The sequence below is a fragment of the Aplosporella prunicola genome (assembly GCF_010093885.1).
Source record: "Aplosporella prunicola CBS 121167 unplaced genomic scaffold K452scaffold_1, whole genome shotgun sequence".
NCBI classification, from domain to species: Eukaryota; Fungi; Ascomycota; class Dothideomycetes; order Botryosphaeriales; family Aplosporellaceae; genus Aplosporella; species Aplosporella prunicola.
Genome location: NW_022983529.1, coordinates 488,697 through 508,793, shown reverse-complemented (window position 1 = coordinate 508,793; position 20,097 = coordinate 488,697). Strand labels below are relative to the sequence as shown.

Sequence of the window (20,097 nt, the reverse complement as noted above, 5' to 3'; positions counted from 1 at the left end):
TTTTTTTTCCTTTTCAAAGCTTACATCGAAGGTGCCACTGTAGGATAAGGTAGAGACTGAGGAGGGGTGGATGGGTTGCTCGCTGCGCGGTTGGGAGAGGGACTGAGCTGAGGGAGAATTGAGAGGGAGGGAAGGAGGGACGGAGGGAGGGAAGAGGCGTTGGGAGGTTAGTCGTCGTCGTTGGAGCAGACGGAACGGAAAGGCACATGGACGGGTGAGACAGCTAAACCGAATAATTGCCACGAGGCTCTGCATATATCATATATCAACGAGGAAAGAGACATAAGAGATTGGATGGAAGTCGAGGGCAGTAAGCAAGGTCAGGTTAGGTAGGCAAAGTGCAGGCGCACACCGCGACCCGGTACTGCACCCCGGCGGCCGACAGCGACAGCCAGTGCAGCGCCGACCGCCGGCTGACCGCCCGCCGGGACGCAGCTGGCACGCCGCGCCGAACATTTTGACGCCGCCGAGTACCTACCTACTTACCTACTACTTTACTCGAACGTATCTCCGGCCAATTGGACCGCAATCGCCACCTCCATAAACACAAACAAACACCCGCGACACCAACAAGAAAGACTACGCACCCACCTAGTCCGTCGCGCGACAAGCAACAGCAGCAACCATGGCCAAGAAGGCGCTGCCAAAGGACCAGATCGTCAAGCTCATCGTCGGCGCGGGGCAGGCCTCGCCCTCGCCGCCCGTCGGTCCCGCCCTGGGTTCCAAGGGCGTGAAGAGCATGGATTTCTGCAAGGTAAGCTAAGCCTCCACCACCACACGCAGCAAACAAGCCTAACCCACCCGCGCGCGCAAGGAATTCAACGCCCGCACCCAAAACTACACGGTCGGCACGCCCATCCCGGCGCGCGTCACCGTCCGCCCAGACCGCTCCTTCACGTTCGAGCTGCGCACCCCGCCCACGACGTCGCTCCTGCTCGCCGCCGCGGGCGTCAAGCCCGGCAAGAACAACCGCGCGCGCGGCGCCGGCAACGTGCCTGGGCCGCGCAATAACGCCGAGGGGAACGCGGGGCGCGCGGGCGCGAAGGCAGGGAATGAGGTGCGCGGGAATAGCCATGTCGGCACGGTGGGCACGGTCAGTCTCAAGCATGTGTACGAGATAGCGCGGATTAAGCAGCAGGAGCCGCGGCTGAGGGGCGTGGCGTTGCAGGCGCTGTGTAAGAGCGTCGTGGCGCAGGCGGCGAGCTGTGGCGTTGTTGTTGTGCCGTAGCTGTGTGTGGTGTTGTGAGATGGGGGATGGGGGAGGCGTTTTGGTTGGGGGACTGGCTGATTGCTGCGGCTGGGAAAATATGTGTACAGTATAGATGGTATGGGCGAATGGATGGATGGATGGATGAAGGGAAGGAAGGAAGGATGGACAACAATGCATGCATACACAAATGTGCAGGACGGACATGGGAACGTCGTCTCACACACACACACACACACACACACACAACAACAACCCTTCTGACTAGCCCCTTTCAGCGCGCACGCATCTTCTTTTCTTCTTCTCACCGGGCTCGCTGCTCGCTGCTCGCCTCCCCACACCCCCGCGGGCCGCCGGTTCTCCGCGTCTGTCTATAGATATGCATGGAAACCCCGCCGAGAAACACCGCGCTGCCGCTCTGGTGGTAGTGGTGGTGGTGGTCGTCGTCGTTATCGCCTGCGGAATATAAAAGAAGAAAAAAAAAGAGGAAGATATTCTCTCAGTGTGAGTGTGGTCCAAACTATCCCGTGAAATCATACAGCAACAGCAGCAACCGCCCATCCTCCCCTCTCTCCTCCCTCTCTCTCGTTTTCCCCACAACACTGCTGCCCGCGCACCCCCTCAAACAATCGTCTCCAGCTCCCTAGCATAGCCCAGCGTGTTCTGGATGACCTGGCCGCTCAGCTGCATGACGTCCTTTTCGGCGCCTTGGGCCTCCAGCTCCTGCTGGGGGAAGTATATGCGGCCGTCCTTGCCGGCCCAGCCGCGCTGCTGGGCAAAGTCGATGACGGCGCCCTCGCTCTCGAGGAAGAGCAGCGACTTGGCGTCCGTGATGGGGATCGAGTGGTACGCCTTTTCCGAGCACGACGCGATCTCGGAGCGGATCGTGTTGATGAGGACCTGTGTGGGGGGAGAGGGTGTGTCAGCTCAACTCAGCTCAGCCAGGGCATTGATGGGATTGCGGCGACTCACCGTCGAGAAGACGCTAAACTCGTCGCCGGGCACGCGCTCGCTCTTCGTCTCGCCCCAGACGCGATCGTAGCTGCCCTCCATGAGCGCCTGCTCCAGGCGAACCGGATACTGAATGAAGGGATCATCCTCAAGACGGACGCCCGCAACCGCGCTCGCGACCTCCAAGCTCTCGAGCAGGGTGTGGAAGCCGGCGTAGTCGCCCTGGCTCAGCAGCAGCAAGAGGTACAGGCCCGTGATCTTGCTGGCGTTGCCGCCGGCGCGCGGCAGCGCCCGCTCCGGCAGCGCGTAGAAGGGCTGCAGCTGCTGGTAGTAGCGCGTAAAGGCCGCCGGGTCCGTGTTCTTGATGCTGATGAGCGCGCCCAGCTCCAGCGCGCTGCGGGCCAGGCTCAGGTGCTGTGGCGGCGTCGTCGCCGTCGGCACCAGCGCGTTCAGCTTCAGAAGTGCGAGTTTCGTCTTCGATAGCAGTGGTGCGGCGCCCCCTGGGTTGCTGCGCAGTGCTTGCTGCAGCTGCTGGATCAGCGATGTGGCTTCTTGCTCGGCCATGGTTGCGGGCGGAGGAGGAGGAGGCGCTGTGCGTGTGCTGGCGGCGGCGTCGTCGTCCTGTGGGGCGGCTGCTGCCACTGGATCGGCCGAGGAGGTGGAATGGGCGGCGAAGGCAGTCGAAGTAGTGGTTGTGGTAGTGAGGTCGAGGTTGGATGGCGAGTGGATTGTGGTGGATGGGGGAGATGGCGGTGGTGGTGGTGATGATGGCGCTGGCGCTGGAGCTCTCGCCGTCGGAGCTTCCTCAGCATGACCGCGGTTCAGCCGGCCGACGTCAAAGCCGCCCGCGCTGCTGCCGTGCTCAAACGTGCGGTGCAGGATATACGCCCGGTTCATTGTCGAGTTACTTTGGGCTCTATGTACGGCTTCTACTCGTAGATAATACTTCGCGGTTTGCACGCGGCTGATAGCTACTGGACCTCATGACCGGCACGCCTCCCATGTGCGACGCAGCACCGCCCATTCAGCCCAATCGAGCCAACCATCTAGCCCCCACCAACCACAAGCCGGTGGCGAAAAGACTGCCTGCATGCTGTCCACCCAACACTGGTCGACCATGCTGTCATCTGTGTGCAACAACTGATATTGTCTTGCCTAATCAACGCCTCCGTAACGCAGCCCCGCATTGCAACAAATCAAAGGCCATTCGGTTTTGCTCCGCCCAAGAAGTAGCAACGCAATAAAGGCACTCACTCGGCTAAAGCAATACGAACTGGATAAACATGTGCAGGGAGAAAGGAAATGCAAGCAAAGAAAACCCAACTCCGTGCATCTGAGTGACCATCAACAACTTAAACTCCTCGTATCGTCCTTCAAACTTCCATGCCAAGGAAAAGCCAGCGGTCGCTGAGGACGGGCGGCCTGTCGGTCCACTCGGCCAGGGTGATGGGCTCAAAACCAATCCAGCCGAGGTCCTTCATCAGGGCCTTCATGTCCTCCTCCTCGGCCCCGCGGTCCAAGCAGACGTTGAGGCTCTCGCAGTCGAGCTCGGGCATGCTGCAGAGTTCCATCAAGGCCATGAGGCCGGGCTTAAGGTCGCGGACGACGGCCTCCGGGTCGAAGAAGACGAACATGGCCTTGCGCTCCGCATCGTCGGCCACGAAGCCGCGGAAGCGCGCGCCGCCCACGTAGTCCCAGACCTCGATCCACTGCGCGACGGTACCGCACAGCTGCTCGGGGGCGCCGACTGCCCCACCGCTGATGGGCGGCGAGGCCATGCAGATGCCGCTGTCGTAGGAGCTCTCAATCCTTTTGCCGGCAGCGGCGTCGTGTTCGGTTCGGTAGTGGTCGTTGACGTGATGGTTGTCGTTGTCGTTGTCCATGTACATGCCCATTGCAAGCGAGTCCTGACCGACGGCGTTCCTCTCACCCAGGAAAACAGTCCGCAGTGTCTCGCAGAAGAGTCTCTCACTCTCTCCCGCAATGGTGCATGCAGCCCCCCCTCTGCGCGCCACGCCGAGACCACGCTTCGGCGTGCGGGTCAGTTCGTCACTGACCGTGTAGGCGGCGAGGGGGGGACTTTCTGGAGGGGATGGCATTCCCTGTTCGCACCGTCAGCCATGTTGTACATATGCGTATTTACTGTATGGGCAGCCACGTACCGAGCTGACCTCAGGAACGCCACTCCGCCCCGCCGGCCCCCGTAGTGGAGTAATGAAAGCCTTGGAGCGCCATGGAGCGAGCGTCGGCAGCGTAGCAGCTCGCCTTCATGGCGGAGTAATTACTACTACTACTAGATGATGTATTCGTACTTTTCGCCATTTTGAGATTGTGCCACGGTTGCTGTGCAGGCGGGGTTCTGGTGGGTGGGTTGGACGGTTGAGTGGATGTACGAAGTGCGATTCGCGTGCGGCAGGAGTGCTTTATGAAGCGGTGGTTGGATTCAGAGACAGGAGCTAGGTGTGCGGCGGATGGCTCGGGAATTGGACGTTGTCTTGGTAGGTTGAGGAGACAACGCAAGGATATTAAGCGGCCCAAGGCCTTTGCGTCACGTGGGGCGTGTGACTCCCGCCCCGTCCACTCGCCGTTTCCAGTTTCGCCAGAACGTTCTTCCGCTTACTCGACGGGCACTTCGCCACTGGACAAACCTCCGACGCTTTCGAGACATTCCGCCCGTCAAATAGACATGCTCCCGCCGAAAACGTGCAATCCCACTGCCTGCTACTCTACGCCCAGCATCGACGCGCAAGCCCGGGCTGAGATCTCCACCGCACGCCTCAGGGGTCCAGGGGTCCTACATCAAATATGCTCGCACGCTCGTTACAGCCAACGACTGCATGGCTCGGGCTCGTGCACTCTCCGCCCTGGTCCGTGAGCGGCGGCAGAATAACGCGGAGTGAAGATCCCGAGCCTCACGTGAGTATATGGTGAGCGAGGGGAATGATATTCATGTTTGGCTGTGGGGTTAGGGGTGTTGATGGATTATCCTCCATCCTGAATGAGTGAGCTTCATGTCCATTCCGCCACGGAAAATGCTCGCAGTAGAGTCACACCCCAACACCTTGAACTTTAAATCAATTATGCTGAATTTCCCTGTCACGTAACGTCCGTCACCGTCAAGCGATATAGTAATACTTATACGGAGCAGAAGAATATCCCCAGCTAAGATATGTAGAGTCTATATATACTCCAAGGCCTCTTCATCTACGCCTAGAACTCGGGCTAGGAGCTGAGCAAGAAGTGCTCTGTAGGGATTGCTTGTATCGTCCCCTGTCTCGCTAGGTATACGATGGATCTCGGTTCGCAATGACGGACGTTAAAACTAACAAGGTGTTCATCGTGTAATTTGGTATCGCAGACGTCTAACTATCCTTCCCATCATGTCATCGCTCCAAACGCCTGATCGCTTCTGCTGCAACGCCGATAATCCTCGTTTTACCCGTAGCATCAAAGGAATCCGTCCGGGGGTTAGCGTCGAAGGCTATCCAGTCTTGCCTGCAAGTCGTCGTCGTCCGGATCGCCGCCTCCAACGGCCTGCGCCACCCTATCCTCAGCAACACCCGTCTTCTGTAGGCCCGAGGGCGTCTCGCCAAGCTGTATGGCATAGTCAGCATCATGGCGAGGGCAAGGAGCCTCCGAAACCCTGTACATACCGCTTGGCCAAGGTCGACACCTATCTCGTCCAGGACCTGGTTCACGACCTCTTCGCCCTCTTCTTCATCCTCAAGCCCAGTGACATCGTCGATAGCATCGTCCATCATCTCTTGCCTCTGGTCCATTATGTCGTTCTCCTTCTCGAATTCCATGGCGATTCGTTGTAATGCGGGAAGGTTCATCTGCCGGTTCATGCTGCCCAAAAGAGCCGTTGCTCCCTTCATGCTCTGCATCATTTGTTCGTTGCTTCGGACAGTCTGGATCTCCGATTAGCCTCTGCGTGACAGTATGCGAAAGTATGGGGTAGCTAAATGTACCTGTATCCGTAAAGAAATGGCTTGAAGCTGAGTGCGCATCTGGTAGAACTTTTGAATGTACCTGCACGCAAACGATTAGCCGTAGAAGACACTGCGAAGCGCGGGCGACAAGTACCTCCTCGTCCTCACAAGATCCTTCGCCTGGATGCGCAGAGGGCCCATCTGGCCATTTTTGGCGCTCTTCTTGATGTCTTGCACCAGCTTCTTCTCTTGGTTTTCCAGCTTAACGCGCTCGCGGTCGAGTTCTCTTTGCGTCTTCTCGAGCGCTCGTTGGTGCTTGCGCAGACGCTCCTGCGGCGTCATGCGCTTGCCAAAGGCCCATTCGACAATCTGCATCCGATATCAGTGCCCGACCTGTCGAGTGGGATATTTCCGGGGGCGGCGTACATTCATTGTAGAGACGAGCAGACAGCGTAGGTCTTGACGTTGTCGGCGATCCTGCTGCAGGTCCGGTGGAGTGTACTACTGCAGCCTCGACCACGTTGTTGAAGTGGGGGAACGTGGAGTTGCCTTGAGCACGCGCGGGAAGTCGTCACCGCCGAAAGGCGCACCTGGTCCGTGCGGTTCCTTGAACTTCTTCGTTTGAATGCCGATGAGTACTGTAGTAGACTATGTGAACTTATCCAGGGGGAGGAAGAGCCGGATTTGCTATATTCGGTCTTGGTCGTAGGACTTGTCTTAAATAGGAAATATGAAAAGCGTCGTGGTGTGGTAGCTGTATGTACTGAGTGGGAAAGTGGAAGGTGCAGCGTTCTGTCACCCGGCAGCCGGTCGCGATCAGCTACGCGTATCGGTGCACGATCGAGAAGAACAAGAGTTTGACGCCGCACCATAAGAAGAACGTGTGCAATCCGTGGATCAGGAAGCGCAAGCTATTCGAGGATAAGAAGAAGCCTGGGAGTGTATGGGCAGTGTTTAGGGAGGGCGGGGAAGGTCAGGAACGGCAGGTATAAGTGCAAGATGGCGGAGATTGAGAAGGGATTAGTTAGCAATAGGTGTACTACACAGTAACAATCATGGCGCACATGCATTGGATTGCTAAAAATGCAAATACAAACTTAGAACAATTCAATTCCATCGTCATTGAAGAACGGGTGGGTATATAGAGTAGACCTTAGTCAATCCCAAGAGGTCAAATCCAAAATGCTCCATGAAACAAAGCCATAAAAAGAGGAGAGGCTCCTGAGCCTCCACGAAAAAAAAAGAACTGCCATCCCATCCCAAAAAACTCCGTGTATGCAGATCATAGACACACACGCCTAACTCCCTCCACTATCGTGCACATTACTCACTCACACCTTGGCGCCTTCCCATTAACAAGCAAGCTATCACTCGTCCGCGCCCTCTTTAAGCTCTGCACCGAGCCATGCGCTCCACTGATCGGGCTATTAAACCCGCTGCCGCCGCCCGCCGTTGCCGCCGAGCTGCCCGCAGGGATATCCTCAGCTAAGCGCTCCGCGACGCTGGCGTCGTAGTCGCGCTCTTGGATGCGAATAGCCTCAGGATCAATTTTGCGCGCCGCTTCCAGGAAATCGACCGACGCGTCGTCCTCGTCAATGGGTGACGCCTCATCGTCTTCTTCGGATCCCCCGGTTTCGGTCTCTTGGGACGCGGTGTCCAGGTCAATGAGGCGCGGCGCGGCTTGCGGAAGTGTGCTAGACACGGCGCCGCTGTGCTCGTCTTCGGTGGTTGAAGTGTTGCTAGCGGTGTCGGAATCGTCATCATCACCATTAGGGTCGTAAGGCATCATGGATGGGGGCGGGAGCTCGGATGGGGGCAGCGACTTGTGGTGCGCGGAGACGATCGCCTGGTCGATCGCTGGGGTCAGGGATTTCGTCATCCGTGCTTCTTGGCCGTTTAGGATTGATGATAGACGATTGGGGTATGCCTTCGCTCGGGCGTGCACCGCCCCGGGTGTCGATTCTGGTGCTGATACTGGAACTTGCCTGCGCACAACCTCAACCGTGAAGTTATCATCAGGGAGGATTCCACCAAGGCCGGAAACCTCAAAGTCGATCCACTGAGGGATGCCCTTCGCGTCGGCCCGTACTGGCATGTCGGAAAGATCAAGCTTAATGTCCTGGGGGCTCGAGCTATCAACGTCCATGGCATCTGGCGAATCCGGTGTTTCGGTCAAGGGTCTCTGACGGGCGTCTCCGTCCGAAAACATCTCAAAACACATCTCATCAGGACCTCCAAGGGGCATTTCTGTAAGCTTTTCGTAGCTTGGGTGGTCAATGTGGTCGTGGTTGAGCACTCCGCGATCTCCACTCAAATCGGTGCAAAACTTTGCCTTGCTGTAGAAGATGATCGGGCCATCATCATTCTTCTGCTTCCTTGCAGAGGTGCGGTTGCCCGAGCTAGCAGGGCCTGAAGAAGCGCCCGTGGCATGCGCAGGCCACGGCGAAGCGTATTCATCAGTACCATCTGCATTGGACGCGTCGTAACTGTCCGAGGACTCCTTGTGGTAGAACAAGGGCGTGTACGCGAACCCATTTGATTTCTTGCTGCGTCGCGTGTTCATGTCGGATGATTGGCCAGTCATCTCGCTGGAGTGCTCGGTACTGCCTGATCCGAGTTTCTGACGCTTCTTACCCATTCGTTTCATGCGCCTACTGGCGAGCTCCATGCCCTCATGATCAGGTGAGCTGTCGCTGCTGTCCAGCGAAACGTCGTTGCCGCCTTTCCATCGGACCTTACGACCATCGCTAGACAACTCGAACTTGGAACTGTACTCCAAAAGCGATTTCTTTACAAATTCGGTGGTGACGTTGATCGTGTGCAGTTGGGCCATGTTAATTAGCAAGTTGAGATAGATCCAACCGTGCCCCTCTTCCGGCTGCTGAGCCAAGTCACCGTCGGGTGGAGAGAAACCCAAGTGCCGGATATAATTCATGTTATCCACCGGCACTTGGGCTCTGTGGGGGTCCAGGTCGAGCGGTCTTGTTGGGCGCTGATCGGGGGAGTCGTGACCAGGTGATTGGTGGGATGCAAAGTCCTGCTCCTCAACCTTGGCCTCTGGGTTCACATGCTGAAGGGCCTCTGCCTCGTCCGACTCGTCTGTTGGAGGCATCTTGTCTCCTCTTCCGGACATGATCCTGGCCTCTCTGACACCTTCCTTGCGGGATTGTCGGCCGGTGGCCTGCTCTTGAGCGACACGATCGTCACGTGCAGCCGATTGCGCAACTTCTTGTTGCTGGATCGGCTGTTGGTGTCCGCCTACAGCAGGACCCTTGCCGGCAAAGATCCGCTCCATTCGCTTGACAACCAATCGCTTCTTTGCATTTTCCGTCATAGCGACGGTCTTAGGCATCAATCCCTCAGGAATGTCCTGTAGGTAGGAATGAATGCTTTCCTCGTGACGACTGTATGGCTGTTGTTGCTCCTGCTGCTTCGGGCGCTCATTTTGAGTAACGTGAGTAGCGTTTGAGTTTTGAGCGGAGGCAGCATTCGATGTCGGATTACCAGAATGTGTATTTGAATTCCGGCCTGACATAGAGATGTATGCCGAGTCAGCGAAGTTCGTCGATGCATAAGATGACAGCGTCTTTTCTTGCCGGAGACGCGGACGCTTCGAGTATTGGGGCAGAGCAGGCTCGGATGGCTCGGCGGGCCTATCAGGCGCTTCCTCCAATGCCATGGCAAACTTTTTCAGTGTCTCCTCCAGCTCCCTCTTCTTGTGAGGGGGCAGGCCGTGCATGCGAATCTCGAAGAGTCTATCATCCTGAAGATGAGCGTCGTGCATCTTCTCATACTTCTTGAGGCGCTTCTTCAGCTTTTTGTTTTCGACGGTAAGGTCGTCGATGACACTCCTAAAGTCATCGCTGCTGCCGCCAGTGTTGGCTCGCAAGATGTTGGGTCTATGCGGGATGGTCTGTGGATGGAGGTACCTGCCGTTCGGGTCGTCGGGTGAGGTAGAAGAGGATGAATTGCGCAGGAAGAAGGGAGGGTCATCTAGAAATATCAGCGGTGGTCTACGTAAAACCCCGTAGCCACGAAGCGCTTACTGTCGACGAAGGAAGCACTGTTCTGAGAGACATTCTTGTTTGACTTGTCGAACCATTGGCCGGCATCACTGACCTCGCCGGAGCTATCCTTCTTGACTCGAGGTTTCGACGAGCCTGGCGAGGGTGGGTTGGCCCGATCGCTGGAAGGGATGTTGGAGGAAGCATGAGAGAGAGTCGACTCCTCGCCGAACTTGCGCTTGCCCGGGGAGTGGAGCAGCGAGACTGATCTGTGAGCGGGCGGTCTTCGCGGGTGACCGCCTGCGGTCCCGCCTTGGGAGTGTTGTTGGGTCATGAGGGACAGAAGGGACCCCACGCTCGACGACGATGGTCCAGTCGGCTGGAATCAAGACGCGTTTTTAGAAGTGATGACCCGGATCCGCCATGGGTGGCCAATCGGCAAAGAGCAGCAAAAAGCGCGGCTGGCGTGAGCAAGGAGAGTAGTGACGGCGGCGGCGGCAGCGGTATCGACGGCGGGTGATTGTACCGTTGTAGGCAAAGACAATGGGGCAAGAGAGTCGCTGGAGCGGTAGAGAAGGCGGACGGAGCGCAGAGGAGAGCGGGCTGTTTTGCAGAGCAGGTGGCGCAAGCGCGCAGACGAGGCGACTCCGCGCGCATGGTTGGTGAAGGTTATTGTTGGCTTGTGGGTGCGGTGATGGGCAGCAGTGAACTTCGATCTCTACAGACCTAGCCAGGGTGCTAGCGATCGGGGGCGATGAGCAAGGGCCTGGGCAGGGGCCGATCACTTGGCTAGACCCCGGGCTCAGAGCACGCATGCGGACGTTTGACGCAAGGTCGCACGTCTGTAAGAGTACATCGGCGATTCAGCAGACGACAGGTGCAACTGGTGGTGGAGCTGAGAGTCCGGCAGAAAACGAAGCGTGAGCTGGGGATCTCACAGTTGCGCTCTGGATCGCAGTCTTGGCAAAAAATATGACATCACACACCAGGAAACAAAGTCAGCGTTCCAGCCAACGACCCGGAGTCCGTTGTCCGCGCGAGTCATGCGCCACATGTGGGGCCTTAGTCGCCTTACTCGCGCGCGCCCCTCGGCGGCTCCCGCTCGCCCTGCATGGTGCATACGCCTGGTAACTTACTCTATTAAGCTGCGGCTCTACTCTACAACTAACTAGGCACTTTGTTCGACTCGGAGCGTACGAACAGCTACCACAATATTACACATCTATCGCATGTTCCACGTGGCCCATCACACCTGGCCCCGTCGCATCCCCCGGGGTGGGAAAGCAGACCATTTCGTCGTCACCGTGCTCCACCTCTCTTGTCCAGCGGCTGCTTCCGACTCTCCGACAGGGTCTCGCGTCGTGAAGATCCCCACGACCCCCCCGAATACCCGAGATTTCTCAGCCTTCTCTCGTCAAATCAAGGAATCCACGCTTGTTCCTGCCTCTACTGATCCTATCAAACGCCATGCCAACCCGGACCCAGCCCTGTGCCCCAATCAAGTATTTGTAAACCAAAGCAACAAAGCAAAAAAATGCCAGCGCAAGCCCGTTATCCTCGCCCCCCCTTTAACAATCACCCTGTCCTTCCTTTCCGTGCTGTCACCCTCTCCTCCATCCTCCGAACCAGTGCCTTCAAGCCCACGCCCCTCTCGCAATTCTGCTCGAGGTAATCCTCCATGCGTTCGCGCACGCGCCGCATGCCCTTGAGCACGGGCATGCGCGTGCCCTCTTCACCCTCGAGGTGGCGCAACGGGTTGAGGAGGAGGCCGAAACACTCGGTCCAGATGTCCGTCTGCCAATACCGCTTAAGGCCCTCGCGCACGCGGTACGTCTTGGTGGCGCCGGCGCCCAGTGCGGCACCGCCGCGCTCAGCCACCGTCTCCATATACTTTCCGAACAGCAAGCTGTGAATGATGGCTGCGAGCCCGTGATAGTCGACCTGGAAGGTCCACGGTCGCATTTCGCGCATCTCGGCGCAGTCGGCTTCGCTCGTCTTCCAGTCGGCCACGAACTGCACGTCGGGCCGGAAGGCGCGCAGGTCGATGCCCCGGCCAAGATCGATTAGTGAAATGCCCTTTGCACTCCACCCCTCGCCGCCGTCGCGTCGGTACTGCGCGCTCCAGCCGTGTTCCTCGTTGTCGAAGCGTACCAGAACATTGTCGGCCTTGAGGTCGCCGTGAATGACGCCCTTGGAGTGCAGTGCCTCGACAGTGCGCAGCAGCTCGACGCTAAAGAACATGGCTAGCTGTTCGTCCATGACACCTGGCCCACCGCTAGTCACCTCAGCTCGTGCTACGTTGACAAGGTCCAGCAGCGTGCCCTGATCCCGATACTCGAGTACCAGGTAACACTCGTCGCTGAACATGCGCATCTCGTAAGCGTGGATAATAGATTGGGCCGCCCGTGACACGCCCAGTCGCCTATGCGCCTGTCGCAGCATGTAAAACTCCCATGCCGATGGCGGATCCTCCATTTTTATCGCTTCGAACGGCTTGCGCGCAAGTCCAAACGCACCTTTGCCCATCTGCGCAGGAGCATTCTCCGCATCATCCTCATCTAGAGGCTTGCTTTCCGCTAGGTAGACGGGCGCGAAAGCCCCTTCACCCAACTGCCGCTTGATGATGTACTCTCTGTTCGCGTTCTCAAACTTCAAGGAAAGTGGAGAACCCAAGCCAGCCGTCTTTTCGGCCCCGTTTTTGCCTGCTTTGGAGACTGCCTTTGTGTACTTTTTGATCTCCGCATGTTTGCCATAAGATTGATCAGCAGTGTGATAGCCGTCGTAGGATGTAATTGGAGGATAGGCGTTTTCCAAGATCGTCTGTCGGATGTGCTCATCAACTGGGTTGCACTGCGTATCGTGGACGATGGGCCCTTTGGGCTTGACATCGCCCTCAGTTGCCTTGGCCAATGCAGCGCTTGCTTTGGAAACGCCCAGGGGAACCTTTGCCTTTTGTTGCGGTTTTGGTAAGGCAGGTTGAGGAACCTTCCCGCCATTCTCCTTCATCACCTCCTCCAGAATATTCTGGAACGGGCTGCTTAAAGGCTCATCGTCATCCTCTAGAATCACCGGCGTCTTACCGCCAGTGTGTCGGCTAGGCGTCTTCGCATTGAAGTAGTCCTTCTGCTGCTCAGCTAACACTGTTGCTGCACCAAGGGATGATTCGGTCTTCTCAACGATTGGCGTCATGAACGGCAGACGATTGTTCGCCATCTGCACCTGGTCGCGATATGGCCGAGTGGGAACCTCAACATCTTCCGGTGGAAGTGGCACGTATCGTGTTGGCAACGGCTTAAATGCTGGAGATGTTGGGGTCGTCACCAGCTCGGGCTCCTGCGAACCCCCATAACCCTCGTCCTCGTGTACCTTGAAAGTCGACTTGACTGTCTTCTCCGCATTCTCGTCGTCTTCCTCGTCATCTTCCTCGCTGGTTGACTCATCCTTTGGGACGTGTCTACTCTCGATGAATTCTGACCATTCGCTCGCACCGCTTGCACTTGTTGTATCCTCGTCCACACTACTCCTCACCTCCGTGAGATCACCTTGAGTGGTTTCGTCGCCGTATTCACTGTTCGTTCCAGAAAACCTACCAGTGCAGGTGCTCTCACCACCGGTCGTGTACCCATCATCGTCATCGTCCTCGTCATCGTCGCTGTCTTCTTCGCTTTCATCATCCTCTGCGACTTCTTGTTGGGATTTCAGAGGTGCGTTGAAGATGCCATAGATTTCATCCATGGCCTCCTTCGTGTGAAAAGTCATTGTCGGTTCGGCACCACCCTTCTTCTTTTTGATCTTAGGCTTCGTTGGGGTCCCCAAGTTCGTTTGGACTAAACAAAATTAGCTTGATGTAAGGCCACGAATGCAAGGGTTTTTCTGCTTACTGGTCTGCGTCTGGTCGCGAACCTCGACTTCCATGACCTTGATCTTTCTGGTTCTATTTTCACGCGCTTCCTTGCGTTGTTTCTTCAACATCTTCGCGCGTTGAATTTCCTCTTGCGATGGTGGTGCATTTTCATCATTGGCATCATTCAGCGGTACAACAGTCGGCTTCTTAAGATCCTTTGTAAGTGTCGCGGGCGGCTCTGTCTGCTGGTTATCCTTCGGCTTCAAGACTTTCCTCTCTTCCTTCTTTGGTCGTTCTTGTTGCTGTTTCTTCGCTGCCGCTTCCCTATTGACCGCTGCCCAATCGCAGCTCATCCAACCGCGATGAGCTGCCCTGAGCTCTTCAAAACAGTACTCTTCAACAGTTAGATCATCTGGATTGGGATATACTGCCTCCAGGTTCACGAAGACCCGCTCAATATTGCCGGTTTTCGGGTTAATGGTTTGTTGGGAATCACGTAGAGCATTCTTCTCTGAGGCTTGCGATAGTAATTGGGACTGTATATACAAAAAAATGCGCAGGTGCGCAGCCCAATAATTAGTCCTGGTGATCGTAAATATGAGAAATTGAGGGGGTCGCAGGAGCGCGTAACTTACCTTGTCCTTGAAAATCATCAGCTTCTCCACACCAACGTTTCTCTTCCCTCCGTTCAGTTTCTGTCCTGCCCATGATTGTGCCTCTTGTTTGTTCTCCTTCTTGCGGTCTGCCATCGACTGCATGGTTTCGTTCTTCCTACTAGGGCCTCCCAAAACTGACTGCTTGGGTTGTTCCGCATCAGAAAATATGGCCATTTTGGCCTTGCCGGACTTCGCCTTGGGTGCGGCACCTGATGCCCTACCGGCCTGCGGATCAACTGGACCAGAACCGGATGCTGCGAACGGGTCCACCTTCTGGGCCAAAACAGCCCTCACCACGGGAAGTGCGGGGCTGGATGGTCCATTGGCATCCTCTGGGCGGGCTTCCATTCTTTGCTGGAACTCGCCGTACTTGCGCAGCAGACGCTCAGCGGGTCGCGCCTGCTTGTCCACACCCAATGAGTATACTTCTTCCGCCTGGTTCCATCGGTTCTGTGTCTCAAGGTAGGCAGCAAACTCTTCGTAGAAGAGCGCAAGGCTTTCGCCGATATTGTTGCGCGCAAGGAAAGCAAAATTCTGACGCGGCTCGTCTGAAAAGAGTTTGATGTAGTGAAGCCACAGCTTCAGATAACGCGGGTCATCCTTGTAGTGTGGAGACTTGAGGAAGGCCTTGGTTGCCGTTTCGAGGAGCGGCAGCAGTTGCGACTGGGAGGAAGTAGGTTGAGGGTATGTCTCGAGAGTCCACTTGACATAGCGGTCGTATGTATCGAGTGGGTCGTCGGATTCGTCGATGGCCTCGAGTTCCTTCTCGAATTCTTGCCGCTTGACGTTGTTGAACTTTTCCTGGTCGGAGGGAATGACTTTCAGCTGGCCATCGGCAGACTTAGGCGAAAGAATGGAGGCTAGAGCTTTCGCGGAGCGTCCACGTTGCACCCTCTGGACATTCTCCTTGTGTGGTTCGAGCTCGTCGAAGTTGATGAGGTCGCCGGCCGCCATTGCGGCGTTTGGGGTATCAAAAAGTACGGGAAAGAAAGCAAAGAGAAAAAGCAAAAAAGGCCAGAACAATGAGGTGATTGAAGTGGTCGAGCCGGGCGTGCTGTTGCGGTTAGTAGACTGTCGTTGTTCTGTGAAAGCTGTAGATAGGTAGGAAGGAAGTTTTGGCCGGTTGTTGTGTAAACATACGCCAAGCCGCTAAGACAAGGCGGGCACCTTATCGAGCGGGTCGACGCACGTGCGGCGGGGCGTGCAGGCACTTGCGACAAGGAAGCACACACATTGCCAAAGCAGGCAATCGTCCCAGAGAATCCAGAATATGATTTCCTAGCGACCAACCAGTCGCGTCTAGACGCAGCAAAACAGTCATGTGTCCCAGCCGTGTGACTCGCGAGCCTCCCTTTCTCCTTCGTTGATCGTAGTAGCATGTCATTCGTCAAGAAGGAAACCCGAAAATTAACAGGGAAACGCAAGGGTTGCAAATGAGCGGTGGTGATGGGCAGCCCCATTACGCAAAAAACAAAACTAAACTTGAATCGTCTCTGGCACGCTGAGGCGCGATCGCGATGTGCCACAGCATCGAGCACGCTGATCCTGAGATCGCGATGTATTACAAAGAGCCGCCGAATAGAAGAGAAGAGAAGGCCTGGAAAACCAAAAAAAAAAAAGTCAAGGAAGAAAAGAAGAAAAAATCATCGCTCTCGTCATCGTAAAAGATCCCAGGAGACTAGAGTACGCTTGGTTTGGCACATTGACAAATGTGCTTAGCGAGCGAACATCAACATGATCGCGCCTCTTAAAATCCCAGCAGTCGCTAGCCTCCGGATCATCAAAGCCGGTACGCCAAACAGAGTCGTAGCCATCCATGGTCGTATGCAAATGCCTGTGTGAATCTCAAAGCCCTCACGCAAACCCAACGCCGATCATGCAAGGAGGCAAACCTAGCCACCAAGCCCACCAAAGCGCTCCTCGAATGAGGCCGACGACTCAAACATGCGGGGGGTAAGAACTCGGGGGAAAGTGTTGTTCCAAGTGTGCGAGGCACCGCCTTGGAAAGGCGAGCCCAGCCGTCTCCTTGGATCAATTGAAGTGGATGTGGTTATGTTAGCCTCGTCCGTAGGCGGATTCGAACTCAAGAGTGAATCATGATCAGTACTGCCCTGGTCGAAGGATGGAGGGGGCGTGAAGAGGTTAGACAGCTGTCTAGCTCCCGATCCCATGTCACCAAGGCTGAAGCCACGGCTGCGGATTCGACGATGGCTTGTATCCGCCGGTGCACCAAACAACTCGTGGAGGAAGTTCTGGCCCATCTGGTCTCTCTCCGGGTTTTCGCCATTGACCATGTCTTCCAGGTATTGATGAGCCCTTCGCTTGAAAGACCGAGTGATTGGAACGGGTGCATGCAGTTCAACGGGCGAGTCCAAGCTTGGTCGTGTTACAGGCTGTGAGACAGGTCTAGGAGTTTCCTTTGACGACTCGTGCTTGAAATAAGATCGAGACATACCCACAAATGGAGATGCAAGAGACGAGCTGGAATCGTCGTGGGAGACAGGGCTGCCAAGTCCAAGTCCAAGTTGGAGGGATTGGCTCTTCTGGTGGGCATTAGAACGTGCATGCTGGTGGTTGCGCCACCCTTGGCCCTGCGTATCTTCGGTCGCTAGCGCATGCAGGGGGTTACCAAACTGCATAGTCGTAGAGGTGCTCGTCGCTAAAGAGACATTCATGTCGCGCGTGGAGAACGTAGGCGGCGGTTCACGCTCGATAGGTCGGAAAGGGGATATTAATGGCACCGGGCCAGAGCTGGAACTCGACTGAGGAGACGAAGGAAATGGTGAGGGGGTTCTGGTCTGAAGAAGCCGTTGGTAGTGGGCAGCAAGCATTGGCTGCTTCTTGGAAAGGATCCTCAACCTTCCCCTTGCAGCAGCTTCGGAACGGGGCCATTTGAGGCCAGGTCTGGGGATTCCATGGGTGGCTGAAGGATGACTATCGCTGAAGGCATGCTTGCCAGTGTCGGGGTGGCCAATGATACGGCCGGCGGCCAGCGCTCCCTTCCATGTCTTCTTTGCCTGACGCGCAACGCGAGTGCAGATTCCGAGAGGTGGTACTGTGCCTGGTAGCATCTTGAACGGGGTCACAGTGGGGTCCTGTAGAGCCATCATGTACGTCAGCCAGAGATGATTGTCCATCTCTCTGGTCCAGACCGTGTCTTTGCGCGTCCTCAAGCGCTTGGTTGGGCGTTCCGCGTACGCTTGAAGGGGCGAAGAAGGGGGGATCTGATTGATCTTGCTAGTCGGGAAGACAAATGGATCGGCGTCCTCGCTCTCTGGAGTCGTGCAACTGCCACCATACGAAGGATATGAGTCCATGCTACCGCGAGATGAGACGGAAGAATCGGAAATTCCGGAGCACGCAGAAGACGGGCGACTGAAGCTTTCAGCCTGGCTGTGGCTGTCAAGGTCACTGTGGGAAGCCACAAAACTGCTGCAGTCCATGCCTATCTGATGGATGGGCGTCTTCGGGGGAGAAATCAGGCGAACTTCAGGGGGGTTTGGTGAAAGAAAGTCGGGCTCCGGCTCCGAGGGTGTGTCAGAGAAAGGCGCGTAAGGCACTTCGTCTCCGGGTTCCGGCGCCTCAATGGTTGGAATCGGAAGATCCTTTGACGCGTTTTCGAAGTTCGTGGGAGCGTAAGTTGGAAGGGCCTGCCTCCGGCGCCTCACGCGGTAAGCTTGACGGGGAATCTGAGGCGGCTCGGTGGGCGTCTCGACGCCGGTGGGTTCGGGCGTCTTGGGCAGCTCACCCTCCGAGTAGTGGAAGGTGAAGTTCTTCGGCAGGGTGACGGAAAGGTGCGGCCGAACGGGCGGCATGCTGGCGGCAGTATTATACCAAATACTCGGCAAGGAAAAGAAAGAGTGGGAGATTGTTTTGTCGCCCTTGTTTGTGCTCGTCGATCATACAACGTGCCCGCGATACGTTGGTCCAAGGGCTTGTTAGCTTTCGTAAGAGGCCACCTCCTTGCAGACGGGAATTCCCAAGCCAGCAACGGTGTGATCTCCGCCAGAATGCGGAGATTTTCCACGCGTTTCCTAAGCCGGCTCTTATCGCGCTTGTCGATCGCGCTTGATTGAAGTAAGCACAGGGACGCGCCGCGACGGTGTGTACGACCACGCTGCTGGGTCGGGCGTGTCGGGGGTGGGCAATTTGGCGCGATGCGATTCCGGGCTAAGGACCGTTCCAGGAGTGCGCGGGGTCAATAAATCAACAGCGAGTGTGGGGGAAGGAGTGCGGATTTGCGGCAGTCGGGCGCGCGCACAGTCGCTTTGGCGGAGAGAGTGCGCCGAAGGGGTCGAGGCCCTCGGGGAGGGGGAGAGGTGCGCGACGACAGCCTCTTTGTTGTGGGTAAGAGAGTGTGTGAGCGGATGCGACGAGGCTCACGGACCAAACGGGTTGGCTTCGGCGCGAACGGGTGAGTGGCGGGCGCTACGAGGCCAGTGCCATGGGCGAAAGGTGGTTTGCGGTGGAGGGGGAGGGGGGGAGAAGTGGGAAGGTGATGGTGGTGGAGCTGGGGGAACAGTGAGGGTGAGAGGGCCGGGCGGGCTGGGCGCATCAGGGCCTAAATTAGCGCTCCGGCGCACGGGACAAGGGCGAAGGGTCCAGGGACAGCAAGCGACAACAGACAGCAGCAGACAGCAACAGACAGCACCTAGACAGCTGGTGACAGCGTCTTCTCTCGCACGCGTCTGCACGCGTTCTAGCGCGCGGCCATCACCACCCATAAAACTCCTCCTCCTCTACCTATCTAACCTTCCGTCGCGCGTGGCCATCCACCCACCGTCGTCGCATCATCCCGCCCGCTTCCGCACGGGCTGATCTGCGCCCACACCCTCTTCGCACGATCTCCATCGCCAGCGGGGGGGGCGCCCGAGGGCGCTCGAGCCGGAGCCGGTGCGCCTTAGTCGTGCCGCTTGCCGCTCGCCGCCATTCACCACCCTCCACGCCGCATGAGTTCATGTGGAGACACGGCATCTACGTGGTCCGTCTTGCTCATGTCTGCATCAGCAACCCCTCCTCGATGCCATGCATCTGCCCCCGGCTGGCGCTTGCTGCAGTGAGAGGCAGGTACAAGCCAATGGCTCTGCTATCTCTCCGCTCCATTGCTCTTTGCTTTTTCTTCTCGCTTTCTTCTTCCTTCGTCCAAGCCACCCGCTGCACGCGCTTCTAGGTCGACCATCCTGCTATCAGGGTCCAATGCCTCCTTGTCGTGGCCCTCTGATTTTATCTTTCCGCATTCCATTCGGAGATTGTCAGGTAGGAGCTGACTGGATCGCAGGACAGGCGCATCAAATGTCTCCCGGCCTTCTGGGCCTCTTTCCAGCGGTCTGTTTTACCACATTTCTAAGGCATTTTGCAGGACAATGGCGGATGCACCGGCGAAGAACCATGCGCTGCAATGCGTGTGACCGGAGGCAGTCCATTGGATGCCCGAATCGGAGCCTCGACTCGCCTTGTTGACAAACATTTCCGAAGTCGCACCAGCTGAACTTTGGAAGAGGCA

General features: G+C 56.9%; 8 protein-coding genes across 8 annotated transcripts in view; 1 reads left to right on the top strand and 7 right to left on the bottom strand.

The window, feature by feature from the left end:
* The window catches only part of K452DRAFT_2856 (uncharacterized protein), a 692-nt gene extending 325 nt beyond the window's left edge, over positions 1–367 (bottom strand). The window contains exon 1 of the mRNA XM_033540139.1: positions 1–367. This exon is cut by the window's left edge and continues 325 nt beyond it. Within this exon, the coding sequence (XP_033402882.1) occupies positions 1–255 (255 nt within the window). The 5' untranslated portion in view covers positions 256–367.
* Positions 368–625: 258 nt separating this feature from the next.
* K452DRAFT_293637 (uncharacterized protein) lies at positions 626–1,228 on the top strand (the record flags this gene model as incomplete). Its single annotated transcript, XM_033541601.1, has 2 exons — positions 626–754; positions 815–1,228. 2 exons carry the CDS (start codon positions 626–628, stop codon positions 1,226–1,228), a joined length of 543 nt encoding a protein of 180 aa, XP_033402881.1.
* A 600-nt stretch (positions 1,229–1,828) lies between these two features.
* K452DRAFT_217955 (uncharacterized protein) lies at positions 1,829–2,722 on the bottom strand (the record flags this gene model as incomplete). Its single annotated transcript, XM_033536324.1, has 2 exons — positions 1,829–2,107; positions 2,180–2,722. The coding sequence occupies 2 exons, from the start codon at positions 2,720–2,722 to the stop codon at positions 1,829–1,831; spliced, it is 822 nt and encodes a 273-aa protein (XP_033402880.1).
* An 809-nt stretch (positions 2,723–3,531) lies between these two features.
* On the bottom strand, positions 3,532–4,429 carry K452DRAFT_218062 (uncharacterized protein; the record flags this gene model as incomplete). The annotated part of the gene is given in 3 exon segments (XM_033536332.1): positions 3,532–4,260; positions 4,321–4,324; positions 4,344–4,429. The coding sequence occupies 3 exon segments, from the start codon at positions 4,427–4,429 to the stop codon at positions 3,532–3,534; spliced, it is 819 nt and encodes a 272-aa protein (XP_033402879.1).
* Positions 4,430–5,626: 1,197 nt separating this feature from the next.
* K452DRAFT_304052 (uncharacterized protein) lies at positions 5,627–6,522 on the bottom strand (the record flags this gene model as incomplete). The annotated part of the gene is made up of 5 exons (XM_033542786.1): positions 5,627–5,752; positions 5,812–6,069; positions 6,130–6,190; positions 6,245–6,459; positions 6,517–6,522. The coding sequence occupies 5 exons, from the start codon at positions 6,520–6,522 to the stop codon at positions 5,627–5,629; spliced, it is 666 nt and encodes a 221-aa protein (XP_033402878.1).
* Positions 6,523–7,154: 632 nt separating this feature from the next.
* On the bottom strand, positions 7,155–10,718 carry K452DRAFT_240392 (uncharacterized protein). Its single transcript, XM_033537787.1, has 2 exons — positions 10,137–10,718; positions 7,155–10,083 (listed from the first exon to the last, which is right to left on the bottom strand). Exons 1-2 carry the CDS (start codon positions 10,426–10,428, stop codon positions 7,418–7,420), a joined length of 2,958 nt encoding a protein of 985 aa, XP_033402877.1. The 5' UTR covers positions 10,429–10,718; the 3' UTR covers positions 7,155–7,417.
* Positions 10,719–11,297: 579 nt separating this feature from the next.
* Positions 11,298–15,548, bottom strand: K452DRAFT_354621 (uncharacterized protein; the record flags this gene model as incomplete). Its single annotated transcript, XM_033545899.1, has 3 exons — positions 11,298–13,921; positions 13,976–14,474; positions 14,574–15,548. 3 exons carry the CDS (start codon positions 15,546–15,548, stop codon positions 11,670–11,672), a joined length of 3,726 nt encoding a protein of 1,241 aa, XP_033402876.1. The 3' UTR covers positions 11,298–11,669.
* A 938-nt stretch (positions 15,549–16,486) lies between these two features.
* On the bottom strand, positions 16,487–18,409 carry K452DRAFT_323352 (uncharacterized protein; the record flags this gene model as incomplete). The annotated part of the gene is made up of 1 exon (XM_033544631.1): positions 16,487–18,409. The coding sequence occupies one exon, from the start codon at positions 18,407–18,409 to the stop codon at positions 16,487–16,489; it is 1,923 nt and encodes a 640-aa protein (XP_033402875.1).
* Between the last annotated feature and the right edge of the window lie 1,688 nt (positions 18,410–20,097).

What these genes read in the sequence shown, in the direction of transcription:
- K452DRAFT_240392 (XM_033537787.1), bottom strand. Translation starts at nt 10,428, where the DNA reads ATGACCCAACAACACTCCCAAGGCGGGACCGCAGGCGGTCACCCGCGA. An exon ending in CAGTGCTTCCTTCGTCGACA is followed by an intron (nt 10,084 to 10,136) that starts GTAAGCGCTTCG and finishes TGATATTTCTAG; the next exon opens with ATGACCCTCCCTTCTTCCTG.